The sequence below is a fragment of the Cylas formicarius genome, unplaced genomic scaffold, assembly GCF_029955315.1.
Source record: "Cylas formicarius isolate icCylForm1 unplaced genomic scaffold, icCylForm1.1 PGA_scaffold_4__25_contigs__length_36172078, whole genome shotgun sequence".
Lineage (NCBI taxonomy): Eukaryota > Metazoa > Arthropoda > Insecta > Coleoptera > Brentidae > Cylas > Cylas formicarius.
Genome location: NW_026844334.1, coordinates 9,307,939 through 9,322,728, shown reverse-complemented (window position 1 = coordinate 9,322,728; position 14,790 = coordinate 9,307,939). Strand labels below are relative to the sequence as shown.

Sequence of the window (14,790 nt, the reverse complement as noted above, 5' to 3'; positions counted from 1 at the left end):
ACGGTCACTAGTTTTTAGCAACTAGTGCCGCCATCTTCAGGGTGACGTCGGAAACCTTTCAAGTGTCCCTTGTATATCCCTACCATTACTTTTCTTCAGTGAACATTAAGTTGATGAATACTTATTATACAATATAAGCAAAACAGTTATCGGGAGTTGCTAGAATAGTAGTGATGTTATTATTAACGAAATTGGCCCTGTGATATACGCCAAAAGAGAAATTATCAATAATTGCCAACAAATTTTTAATTTCATCTTGAAAAAAGCAGAGTACCATTCTTTATATGAAAATTTTAATATGGTGTCTCGAGTGCTCGTTAATAGTTAAGTTAAGAAGATCCCTTTTAGCTGAGTTTAAATATAATATCTTTTACCGTTCCACAAATATAAACTAAAGCTAAAGGGCGCGTATCTCAAAAAATTTTCCTTTTGCTTTTATGGACCGTTTTGCTGATTTTAAATTTCTATAACCCGATACACCCTCCAGTACAGAAAAAAACTTTGTTAACAAAACGCGGCGTTTTAATTAAACACATTCCTTAATGGGAATTTTAATATGTTATAACCATTCTTGATCAATTAATAAACATTTGAATTAATTTTCATTAATCAAACGCATATACACAAACACGCGGGCCGCCGATCCGCACACCCACCCCCGTGTCAGTAACAAAAACGGGGGCGTTTTAATTAGAGCCTTAATTAATTTCCGATTACTTGGTCCGCGCTCGTATCCCGTGTACTTCCAGCGTCAGCGGTTGAAACCGCATTTTTACGCTCCCCAGGTCTTATACGTATCATACCGTCGCCCTGATCTTTTTTCCCGATTAATTTTCATGCCGTTCGTTTCGTAATTTTTAATTGGAAGCAATCGATGTCGCCGCCCCCTCACGTTTGGGTTTGCCGACCTTCCAAGTCGCATATCCAGGAGCAATTACATTGTACCGATAGCCGGGCCTTGTATTATGCACCGTGTGCCTATACGCGTTTCGCATTTCATAGTAATTGAGTTGTGCGTTTCGCAGTCCCTGTAATTAATCTGTTGGTTATACCAGTGATTATAACGTGCGTACATTTTTTATTGCGAGAGGCCGCTTACATGGGTGGCCATTTTCGTTAACCTTCTCCCGTGCTCCCATGGAACTTTCTTTGTTATTTTGTTTTGGTTTTGCAAAAATATCCTAAATATCAATCAGGAACAAGAAAGCAATGACCAAGTGAATTATTCGGTGGTTGCTATCAATTACATCCATTGATAAATTGGTTAAGGCTTTCGCGGCCCGTTGATAAGCTATTATCTTGATTCGGGTTTAAAGGCCGTCGTCGGTTGGAATTACTTCCTAACGTTTCGCTAGCACGAGTGGCGAGCTTCTTCAGAAGTCCTTCCATCTCCGATGTTGGACGCAGACTGACGATTTCTCCTGCGCAGGTTGTATTTATGCCGATTGGTGGTGGGCGGGGCTTGTTCCGCTTCGGTTGGTCTCGGGGTATCGATCGGTACTGCTCGGGCGTTCCTAAGGATCGGGTTCCAGATTTGGTTGAGTCTAAGGGTCTCCTCCTTTCTGTTGAAATTGTGTGGGTGTTTTTGTATCTCAATGGCTTCCCTGACTAGTCTGTTGTGATACTCGTTGACCGATGCTAGTAACTTACAGCTCTCAAAGTGTATCCTGTGTTCCCCGCTGCCCAGTGCGTGTTCCGCTACTGCAGACTTCTCTGTCTGTCCTAGCCTGCAGCTTGCTTTATGCTCCTTAAGTCTCGTTCCCATTGATATCTTGGTAGTTCCGATGTAGACCTTTCCGGATGAACACGGAATGCAGTAGACTCCTGCAGCTGAAAGTGAGTCCCTCTTGTCCTTCGCTGACCTGATGCTCTGCTGGATCTTCTTTGTAGGCTTAAAGATTGTTTTGATGTCGTGTCTTTTCAATACTCTGCCAATCCTGTCGGTGACACTCGGAATATTATGTCAACAAGCTATTCGATCATTGACTTGCAACGTTTTTGCTGCTATGTAATTTTAATTAACAATCTACCATTTAAAATAAACCAATGATTATAATAATAAATAATCATAATCATCAGACTTAATTATGCACATATATTACTTATTTATGTATTTTTTATTTGCTGAATTAATTTTTTTTCCTGGGTCTTGCTTTTTAATATTTTACTTAGGATAACATTTTTTCGTAAAATTTAATAACAATAATAATAATAGTTTATTTACAAATAGCACACTCAAAAGGACATTAAATTAGTAAAGATACATAAATAGTAAATAAGCAGGCAATAAACTCACGAAATATTAGCAAATGAATATTTGTTAATAGGCTGAACAACATACATAAATCAAAAAATAAATATATAAAATTTTAAGTTTTAAGTGTGTGGTGTATAAAAGACTTGCAAAAATCCGAACAAACTATATAATAATATAAACTATGCTTGGTGGATATAAAATCTCGTTTGTTGAATCACTTCAAGTACCACGGCAATAATTTTTGTTACTCGGAGTAAGCTGTTTTTGCATTTGTAATAATAATTCCTAATTTTGATAAAAAATAATTGTCTTAAATCTAAGATTTGATAGAGTTCTTCGGTAGCATAAATCAGTGGTTTATTATCCACTATTGGGTAATTTCAATTTTGCTGTAGTAGTTATTAGTCACCACCTCACCTCAAAAGACCGTATGTGAGATGTGATTCAACCAATGCACACTATACATCATTTTTAGGTGTTTTATATCACAAAATTCCCTGGCATTCTTGAATATTGGAAGAAGGGATCTCAATTCAGGATCATGTGTTTGTCCATGTAGATACCGAGGTATTTAACATAATCCCAGGAAACTCAATCGATAAACTCATTCAGTTTAGTCTCGATTTGAAGTTTTGTGAAATTTGGCAAGGTACCTGAATCACAACAATTTTAAATCGTTTTCGACGCTGAGCACAGCCCATGACGCATCGGTATAAAAAATCGCGGTATCATCTGAAACAACTCAAAATATTCCCATTTGAGTTTACACGAAACATATCGTTAATATACAAAACAAAGAAAATTTGGCCCTATACAGTTCCCTGTGGAACTCTATATTCGACCTTTCTTTCAGAACTAGGCACACCATCCTGGATGATACATTGCGTTCGGTCACTGGGACAATTTGACATTAATTTTAAGGCTACTCCCCTAACTCCTATACCCTCCAAAATATCAATCAACTTCTTGTGATTTACGTTATCAATTGCTTTCTTAATATTTAAATAAATACAGAGTGATTCAAGATTTATATCTAATGATTTACAGATTTTTCCTGTCAGTGTAGTAATGGCATTTTGGGTGGATTTATTGTTCTGGAACCCAAATTGATTGTGGTGTACAATTTGAAATTTTTCGAGATAACTAAAAATCCTATTTTTTAATATTTTTTCAAAAATTTTGGCGAAGTTTGAGAGCAAGGAGATTGGCCCATAATTTGTAGGGTTTGTTTTGTCGCTAGATTTATACAATGGTCGAACTATAGCCTTTTTTAAAATTTTTGGGAATATCAGTTATTTAAAATATGAATTAGAGGTTTCACAATAAAATCTATTATCTTTTTAAGTGGTTCCGCCCAAATCCCGTCAAGTCCAGGAGATTTTTTGGATTGTAGATTTACCAAGATAATGACAAAGTAAAATAAAGACTGATTGGACAAATTAATAGGTACAATTAAATTAATAGTGATGAAATGGAAAATCTAAATTAAAGTGGACGTCCCGTTTTGTTTATTTTTGACCTAAGTTCAAGAGGTACGTGTTGTATCGTATAACTTTAAACTTTATTATAAAATGATACGAAAGTACCGAGTAATCTTAACACCTCTGTAATAAGCCTCCTTATTGAAATGGACAGTTTGGTGCAAAGTTTTTTTTTGACAGAATGTTCTATGTATTTAAGGAGCAACGTTATGGGCGATAAATTTTTTTTATAACAAATTCAGGGCAAATTGTATTTTCCATAGACTCAATTAACATGTTATAAAAAACCTTATAGAGATTGGAACAACGGATTTTAAATATTTGAAGATAAATACATAAATAAATATTTCAAATTTAATAATAATAATAATCATAATAATACTTTTATTTTCGATACAGAAAAATGTTTTAACAATTTGTATAGGAATTGTCAAATAAAAAAGAGCTTACAATAACAAGTACAGACCAAATATATAGAGACACTACAACAAAAAATCACATATTCAAAAGGTGGAGTAAATAGCTGTAGATCGATCGGGTCTACCTTGTTATCGATAATTTTTTATTATGTACTAATAACGGATGTGAACCTTCGCTGTTGCAGCCACTGAACTTTGCAAATTGTGAACCTTGTATGCCATATTATAACCATTGGGTTCTATAAAATAGTAAATATCGTAATCATATGTAAATTGTAAAAAGTACAACAATTCCTAATACTAAATGTCAACATCTTCAGAATAAAAATCACAAAGCTACAAATATCAGTACAGCAAGCCACGGCTACAGCTACAGCTAGGGATTGTGACTGTAAAAGGACAATTTTTTTTGCTTATAGAACTTATTAGTTAATTTTGGTTGGCCGTAGCCGTTAGTCGCCACAATACGTTTAACTTATATGGCCGGTCTGTCACCCCTTAAACTCATTTATGATTTTTCTAAATTGTTTTCTTGAACCTTAGTTGAGGACATGTTTTTGTAAAAATAAAAGATAACATAATATTTATTTTATACGTGCCATCGTAAGATGTTTATTTTATATCTATTGATGTATTTATTTCAACCATGTCATTTCACATGTGCACCATTTTTGCATTTTGAATAATAGTCAATTTTATAACTAACACCATTGGGTAAAGTGCGTTGTATTTTTTGAAATGTCTAAGAACTTTTTACAACATGAAATTGAAAATGAATTGCAAAGTAGTGACGATGGATTTTATATTGACGTCTCTGAAAATGATAGATTGGATAGTGATAATATTAGTGACGAAAGTGACTCTAGCAGTGGTAGTGACATTATAGTTACTACAAGACAGAGAGCTATACCTTTACCATCAAATTCAAGCAGCAGGGAAAAAAACGAGAGTATAACACAATCTGGTAATTGTGGTCCATGGCAGGACGTCATATGCCTCGATCAGGTATCAAACAGGATTCTATTTACTTCTGGGGATAAAATGGTAGCAAAACAAATTTTTGATACTTGTACGGAGGGACTAATAATTAGGATAGTGGAACAAACAACAACTGCTGTAGAAGAGTTTACCGCATTTATTGGGGTTGTCTTAAATACGGCTACGATAACCTTAACTATTATCCAAGAGGATTGGTCACAACAGTTTAATGCCAAAATACCCTTTTGTAGTAGCATATTTAGAAGAGAATATTTTTACAAATTTTGAATTGCATGAAAACGATCCAAATGACCAAACTCAATCAATCAATCTGTGGTTGGATTTCAGGGTAAAATCAAATTTTACTTACAATCCTAGCTTACGAAATTTTTCACCATGATCTCAATTTAATTCGGGAACAAATTGATGTGGTTTTCTGATAGTGCAGCATTTTATCACAATACGACACGTGTTAGAGTGAATGTTTGACATCACACATAATATACTAGCAATGTTTTTTTTTTAAATTGGCAGCAATTCACCACAATATTTTAATCACAATCAATATTAATGTAATGGCGGGTGCTAACACCTGACAAGTTTTTTCAATTTTGCCGTACTACGGAAGTTTGACACCGAAAGAATTAGTGAGACCTGATTTAGATGTAAGCACAAGGACATTGTTACATCTTTGTCAAAAATTATTAGATGATAATCCAGGATGTAGAGAATATCATTTTTACACCGATAGATACTATAGGAGCTTGCCACTTACAGAAGAATTGTTAAAACTAAATGTTCATTTGACAGGCCCTATTCAAATCAACCGCAAATTTATACCTGATTCTATCAAAAAACCAACATTTACGGAAGATAATACATTCGCATGCAGATCAGGTAATTTTATGTTATTGGAGTGGAAAGATAAAAGGGTCATCACCACTCTTACTTCGTCGGATATTTCAGGAATACAGCTTATCAACACAACAGTGCGAGGAGGTAACTTACAAGTTGTAAATAAGCCAAGTCAATTACAATAAATTTATGGGAGGTGTCGATCGCGCACACTCTTGTTCAGCGTTATACTACTTCCCGGGGAATTTTATAAAATGGTGGCTGCAGTTATTTTTCTGGGGACTCGAAATGTTCAGTGTCAATGTATATTTATTATATAAAATTTCATAACGCGGTCAAAACAAAAACCAATGACACATCTGAAGTTTGTTCGGGAATTGGTTGACGAGATGACAAGACAAGCAAGGGTCCAAAACTTGTGGCAGATTCAAAAGAGCTGCCAAATGGTAAATTACATATTTTAGGTCAAAATGAGGGGAAGAAAAAAGACTGTGCGTTATGTTCGATCTGTAATACTTGCACCCGTAGGCCTGGACTACACATTGGTGACTGCTGAAGATGTATTTTTTTATATTGTGTATAAATTTATTTAACGATAATGGTAGTTACAATGATAATGTTATGTTTTATTTGTGTTTTTCTATTTCTCAAGATTCATTTTATTTAGAGCTTTTCAAGTTTTTTTTTATTTACTTATTTTTCATGTTTCATGTAATATATTATTGTGTTCAATTTGAATAAACATCCGTGTGAGAAAACATTTAAAAAAAATCCCATACTTTTTATTAAGCGATTTCTTTTTATTAAAAAAAAATCTAATATAAAAAAATCTGAGTACACAAATAAGTACATCGGGGTTAATTTTATTGCACATTAATTTTAAACGGCCTTGCAAGGTGGGAGTAGTTTATTTACGTCTAAACTTTTGAAATCGTTCAATTAATTTTAGCTTACACGAGACGGGGCGACCACAACATACTCCTGCTGAACGCTCCCAGGCTGGAAGCGGGCCCGTGGTATTTGACAGCCGCTCAAAATACTCGAATCGTGGGGGAGTACACTGCCAAGTTCATCGATTACCTCGTATCGAGAGGCCTCTATTTGCCCAGTTTGCATTTGACGGGGTTAAGTTTGGGAGCACAGATGGCAGGGGTGTGCGGACAGAATGTAAAGAGTGGCAGGATACGCCGCATAACCGGTAAAGGAACATTTGATATCGGTTGATACGTTGTGCGCAGGAAGTTGCGGGCGAAGATATAAAGTTGAGGTTCCTTGGAACGCGGGAAATTTCATAGAAATGGAATTTGCGTTAAGTTATTGGAGAGGGGGAGTTGAAGATTGTTTGATGGTCGTTTTAATTTCAATGTTATGCGGATGGGAAACACGATACTCGATACGCTGTGGCTGCTTTTGAGAACCTATTTTTTAGGATATTTTTTAATCGAAAGGACGCGTTAGGTTCTGAGGGCGCAGCATTTTATCACAACACACAGCAATATTTTTTTTGTTTTAAAAAATATCAGAAATTTACCACAACATTTTAATGAACCAATATTAAAAACACCTTTTCAAAATAGAAACATATTTTTGACGATATTTTAAACAGAACTACATTATCGAAAAGGTTTCTGAAATAGTGAGAGCCAGTTTTTTTTACTTTTGCCTAAATCCTTTAAATTTTTAACGCTTTGCGAACAATTCACGATCAGAACAGTGATCTCTAATACATGGTGTTTCCATTCGAACTGTTTATAATTAGATAAATTGCAGCGTATGCTTTTATGTACCCTAACAGTTATTGCTATGGTGTGCCTCCCCCCCGCCCTCCGTTTACACAAATCCGCCATTTTTTTCTAATTCTTGGAGTATGTTTAGAAAATTTATATAAAAACACCAAAGATATTAATAAATATGCATTTTGAAAAGTTGCAGTTGAAAGTGATATAAGGAACTACCACCCAGTTTGTCTACAAATATTTTTAGCTCGCCTGATAAAATCTTTAATTGTTTCATAACTAGTTACCTGCCAATAAATTTCAAAATTTGAATATGAGGACAGGTTTTGGCGTTAGACTTTCCTTATTGTTATTAAATAAAAAATGCTCCATAAAAAAGGCCATACTGTCCTTATAAGTGTGCTTTCTAAGATGAAGTTTTAAAAGTCAGAATGCTTTGCAGAATAAACGTCATCGACATTTTGTCAAAACCATTCATTGAAGATCTGCAGGTATTTGCAATATCAAATCCAAATAGTTATCTGTTTATCTTATTCCTCTTTTCTTACAAACAACAGAATATATATACAAATACCTGTAGAGAATATCTAGAAATATTTGTCTCTGGATAAATGTTTTAAAGATGCATTTTGCAATATAACGTAATGGCAACATTGCCCATTAATAGATTCGGGAAGTTGAAAGCGAACATCACCAGTAATCTGCTTATAGAGTTTTTTTTCGGTAACATGATGAGAATTAAAGTTCCGAGAATGGGACCTTCGGTATAAAAAATATAATCCGCTAATGGGTGCGGGAAGGTATTTTTGATCTTCTAGAGTGGTCGGATTATGGCTGAATTATTTATACACTGTTTTTATACAACCGTAAAGCTTTCAACTTTCGGCGTTTTCCGTTTAGTTCGTTGGAGGTTTGCGGGTGAACGAATTTGGAAGAACCATTTTTCGACCCCTTAATAACAACTCTTATCTCGAAACCTACGGGGGTTACAAAAAAAATTTAAATACAAAAGTTGTTTCTATTAAAATGAGCTTAATTTTGTAAATTTTCCTAATCGTCACTTCTTTATGTACAGGGTGGCAAAACCGAGTTACATTTTATTGCATTTTTGGATATATATGAGTATGGGTCTGTGATGCACCGTTTCGAACTTATTAGCGATCATCTTCAGAATTCAGGTCATGGTTAAAGCATCATTGTAGGGTTGCTTATTATTTTTATTTATTTTAATGTTCTTCTTTAGGCAATTTAAAAAATTTTCTTAAAATTCGCGGTGTTGACACGTTTCGCAAAATGATACTTTTCTCAATTTTCTTACTTTTCCACTTTAATATCAATTTCGATTATATGACATAGTACTGGTCTCTGATTTACCGTTTTGGGTTAAATGGTTCGGTATAAGATTTAAATTATTAAGATATGAAACTGGGAATTAGCTCCTTATCAACTTGTTCACAACCGTTTTAGAGCATTGTTAAGAAGTCATATTCAAAACATAATATTAGGCATTGCACAATGTTGCCACATTTCGCAAATTACTTATTTCTACTTATTTCCGCCGTTTTCAGAATACAAGTAGTACATGCTATTTCTAATGGTAAATTGTGACGTAATTCGTTACATTCAGATCGTGTATTGCCTCACGAACTCCTTGCTGCACTTCCAAAATTGTTGACAGTTTATCTTTGTAAACCATATCTTTCAATGTGCCTCTCAGAAAAAAAGTCCATCGGGATCAAATCCGGACTCCTCGCTGGCCAGGAGATTTTGTGTCCAATCCACTCTCGTTTAAAAAACGAATACTTGCAGCACTTCGGTGGTAAGGAGCGCCATCTTGCCGCCAAATTAAATTTGGATGCTCTCTGGGGAATATCGTTATGTATAGGTGGCCGAATTTCGTTTCTTAATAAGTTTAAATATCGTACGTATGTTAAATTTTGTTTCACAGAGCTTCGTCCCTGCTTGTTTACTTCAAAAACACATTTTTTTATTTTTTGACCTTCAAATATGTTATGTAAAAAATGCCTATCCATCATTATATGGCAGTCTTAGTTTAAAACTTGCTTCTTGTAGTTTTTGTAAAAAGAAACTTCCACAGGCTACTGTAATACTTTCTACAAATTTTCTGAATTCCTTCTGTGTCGGTTTCAGCAAAAACCGAAGTTGGAGGAATCTAGAAATTTTGTAAAAATATATGTTTGAAGTGTGGTTCGTCTTACGTCTACATCTGGAACGGCAAGGCGGGTAGAGGTCTCTGGAGTATTTTCAGAAGAATATCTAGCTGCATATTTTCGACCAAAACCGTTCGGCTCCTACTTTTTTTCACCAAAACACTGTTGGTATATTTTCACAAACATTTTTTCTTTTTTGGCAATCGTATATAGGGAAATTTGGCTCTATATTGTTTTGTTATTGCCGATGTAACATCCTAATAGGTCAACTCCCTTCGTATACATTATAGAAAATAGACTCAACAAAAATTCAACTTAATGAAATAAATAGAAAATAGTCGAAGTCCGATCACATACGCGTAAAATATTATAATACTATGATACCTGTCGAAAAAATAGTAATATTACCACAACAAAGACCTACTATGATTTTCAAAGCTACTGCGATGATTATATCAAAAAGGTCAAAATTAATAATATCATCAATTTTATATTTGTGTCTTTCATATGAATATTTAATATTTTTTAAAAGCTTTTTTCCATTTTTATCTTCAAGGTTCAAGAATTTATGTATTATTGGAAAATAATTGCAAATTAAGCGAAAACGTTAAGTCAGCAACACGTACTATGTTATATAATTAAAAATCCAATAATATACAGGGTGGCACATTTAAGAAAATTGAGAAAAGTATCATTTTGCGAAACGCGACAACACCGCGTAATTTAAGAAAATATTTTAAATTTGATCATTGCCTAAAGAAAAGTATTATTTTTGTAAAAACAATGGACGGAAAAAGGTTTAAAATGTTAATAACCGACCCTACAATGATGATCAACAATGATCGCTAATAAGTTCGAAACGGTGCATCACAGATCCCTAGTCATAGATAACGTTCAATTTGTCTTTGATAGGACTATCCAAAAATGCAATGAAATGTGTCTAAATGTATGTTTGTTTTACCACCCTGTATATAACAAGTGACGATTAGAAAAATAAAAAAAAATTGTAACCTCCGTAGGTTTCGAGATAAGATATAGGCCCCTCTTAAACGGGCCACCCTGTACAATTATGTCAAAACTGGGACTTCCCGGAACAATAACGTTCTTGAGAAATTTGTATGATTTTCAAAGATAATTTTCAAAATATGCTTTTGAATTTTTACTAGTTTTATGTTACAGTCATAGGCCGAATCTGAAATTGGTAAAGTATACATAATTAAAAATTTTACGCTATATAAACATGCCGTAGAGCATTTTGGTTTAATATGTATTTACTAAATGATCCATTTGAAAATGCAATTTTCTGAATGTTTAAATTTTTAAACGTACTTCCAATATCACTACAAAACAGCAACCTTGCTCACTGAACATTCATATACATTCCATGTATAAATTAAATATAATTAAGGATACAAGATGCTTCCCTGAGGTAACCCCTCTAACACGTGTTACACACTAAGAATTAAAACATTTAATGAATAAGGTTGTAAATTTAGTTAAATCGATATTAAAAATAAGATAATTAAGACCGCTATTTTTGTTTTACCATCGAAGGTATGGACCCTGCCGGTCCACTCTTCACCAAATGGCCAAACAGTTTAAAATTAGACGCCGACGACGCCGAGTTCGTCGACGTCATCCACACCGACGCCGGAATATTCGGTTATCCCAGTCAAATAGGTCACGCTGATTTTTGGCCCAACAGAGGTCTCGCCCCTCAACCTGGTTGCAACCTGAAAGAAGTCAAACGACGAAATCCAGACGCCGTGTTGGAATATGGTGACTCGATTCGGAAACCCGTTCACTTTTCCGTATTAATTGGTTTGTTGTAGCCTTCTGTAGTCATTGGAAGTCATACCAGTACTTTGCGGAGTCTATAGTAGATCCAAATGCGTTTTACGGGGCCGTCAATTGCGATAGCTGGGGGGACTACGAAAAAGGAGTGTGTAATGAGGATACGAGTTTCGTCACCCAGATGGGGCTGTACGTAGATACTAGGTAAAATCGTAAAATCATTTTAAAAACAACAATTTGGCGTAATCCAGATTATTTTTACATTCGAAAACAATATTTTGTAGAACAATATCCCACAAACAAAAAGAAACCAGTCTCCATTATTCAGACAACGGTTTATCATCGCCGCGTGTCACCTTATATGGCGGCGGTCTGCTTCTTTTCCTTCCTGCCAGTGGAACCCTTTGCTACTCTGACGAATTTGCTTGTTTTTAATATGATCTGGTCGTGACAATTGCCTGATTTTTCGTCATTTCAATGGCAAGGTTTTTACTTCGTGCGGTAGACGGAATTTCTGTGTGCCTTTGCTGATATCATAACCTGCCGGATTTATCATTTGCCATGAGCTGTCGTACTGTCTGTCACCTTTACTGTTGCTTGTTTTGAAAATAAAGTTGCTCCAGGTGTGAGGGGTAGCCACATTTTTCTTCCAGTACCATGTAGTTTTTTGTGCATTACAAATCATTTTAATAATATATGTTGCTGGTAACTTTTTAGTTCTAATTTGTCAAACGTGGCAAGATGCTATTAAAATATCCCAGCCTGGTGAAACGAATAACCGTTTTAAAATAAAAATTGAAAAAAATGAATACATTAGAGATGAATGATGATGAATGTGATTTAAAATATAGATTATAGAGAATACATTAAAATTTTATTACATAGTTGTACTGCGTAAATCCGCTCGAGTTACAAACTAAACAGTTAAATTATAAGGTTTTTTTTGCATGTCCTGTTGCTAACAATTATTCGTTATTTTTAATTTTAATTACTTGATTTAGTTCGCTAGAGCTTAGCCTAGGTCTTTCCTCAATTGTTTTGCAGCTTTTTTTCGAAAGAAATTTTGTATCTTATTAATCCTATTGTTATTATTATTTGATTTTCTTTTTAGGGCTAGGGGCAACTTCTTTTTGACAACCAACGCGCAGTCACCGTATTCAAAAACTTGATGTTTTCTTTTAAATAGCCGTGAATTTGTAAATTTAAGTATTTATTTCGTCCGATCCAGTAGCCACGTGGTCCCTTAGAAAATTCCGTCTAGTCTTAGAGTAAGAGTATTTATTTCTGTCCTGTAAATAATTAAGAGAAAAGTTATGTAAAATATTTATGATATACCTTGTACAGAAAATTGCTTTTTTCTTGAACAATTATTGCAATGTACCTCGATATGTATATGTAGATAAAATTTACCATTCAAACCAAGAAAATTAAATGACATAATTAAATATCATCACAGTAATTATGCTTTTTATTTATACCTAGTATTTTCAGTCAGTCTTCCTGTGCATTTCTACGCATTGTCGATGGAAAACATTAAACTCAGTTTATTCATTAACTACACTTCATTGTTGTCGCCATTTTAAACCGTTGATAAATTTCTTAATAGTCCGCGTTGCCCAATATTATTATCGGTCTCTAGCTAGCTATTACGCAGGGGGTTTAAAAGTTTTGCAGATAATGTGTGACAGTAGTAATTACATTATACCTAATTTGGTTTTTCCAATTAACCAAAAAATGCCGATACGGCTTAATAAGTACGGTAATGGAAAGTATACGTTTAGTTACTTTCCAAAACCAAGCGCATACCTACTAAATTTGGTGCTTAAATTATCAATTTTTGCTACTAATCTTCTTTGCACAGTTCGTATACCAACCGTAATTTCTGGAATTTCGGCAACTATTCGAGGTGCGGACTTCCAAGGATCTTGTTGAGCAATTCTTTTAATGCGCCTGTCAGTCAAAACCGTTGTTTCTAAGTGTCCTCTGTCATTATACGATGAAATTATTCTAGATACGCTGTACCGCGGTAACATAAACTGTCTTGAAATATCAGCTTGATCGGTACCTTCCATAAATGCATTTACTACTCTTTGTTTTAGGTCTTTTGAAATTGGAATTCCTCTTCATTTGATTTATATAATATAGAGAAAATACAATATACATAAAACATAAAACATAACGCGCTCTGTGGGTATCTGGACATACATTAAAGCTGAACGAAGATTATCACAGAAACTTATCATCGAAAGGGGGAGTCGAATGTTTGACTAAGTTTTGGAACCTGTTTATTGGGCGTTGTTTTGTCTCAGGCCTAAGTTTATTAAAAAAATTGATGGAGTAGAAAGAAGGAAGAAGGAAGAAGTCAGGTCAGAGGTTGTCCCTATTCCGTATTTTGTAGGGGTTAACTTTATTCATTCATATATGAGGTTTGTGATTATTCTAATTACCATGTAACATGTACATGTAAATTGGTTACTTTTATTCTGATGGTACCATTTTTGTAATTGGTAAGATTCGACTCAATGATACTTGAATTCGTTTACTACACACTTGTTTCAGAATATCCACTGTAGAACATCCAAGTGTTTGTCTTCATAGTCGAAATTTCTTGTATTTACGTTCTTCTTCGATTCGATTAAATTTGATTATTGATTGTCACTTGGTCATAAGTACTTTTAACTGGAGAGCCTCCATTACAATGAAATTGGCTGTAAAGTGAAGTATCTACACTTTTTTATTGACCCCGCTAGCATATTTGAGGTTTGTGATTATTCTAATTACCATGTAACATGTACATGTAAATTGGTTACTTTTATTAGGACTGTACCAATTATGTAATTGGTAAGATTCAATTCAATGATACTTGAAGTCGTTCACTACCCACTAGTGAGGCTGCAGCTTAGATAAGCTTCTCTTGTTTCAGAACATCCATTGTAGAACATCCAAGTATTTGTCGTCATAGTCGAAATTTCTTGTATTTACGTTCTTCTTTGATTCGATTAAAGTTGATTATTGATTGTCACTCGGTCATAAGTACTTTCAACTGGAGAGCCTCCATTACAATGAAATTGGCTGTAAAGTGATGTATTTATACTTTTT

General features: G+C 34.3%; 1 protein-coding gene across 1 annotated transcript in view; it reads left to right on the top strand.

The window, feature by feature from the left end:
• The window catches only part of LOC132700864 (uncharacterized), a 37,641-nt gene that overhangs the window by 8,680 nt on the left and 14,171 nt on the right, over positions 1-14,790 (top strand). The window contains exons 4-7 of the mRNA XM_060668436.1: positions 6,940-7,188; positions 11,452-11,676; positions 11,730-11,895; positions 11,976-12,114. Of these exons, the coding sequence (XP_060524419.1) occupies positions 6,940-7,188; positions 11,452-11,676; positions 11,730-11,895; positions 11,976-12,114 (779 nt within the window). The remainder of the gene's footprint in view (positions 1-6,939; positions 7,189-11,451; positions 11,677-11,729; positions 11,896-11,975; positions 12,115-14,790) is intronic.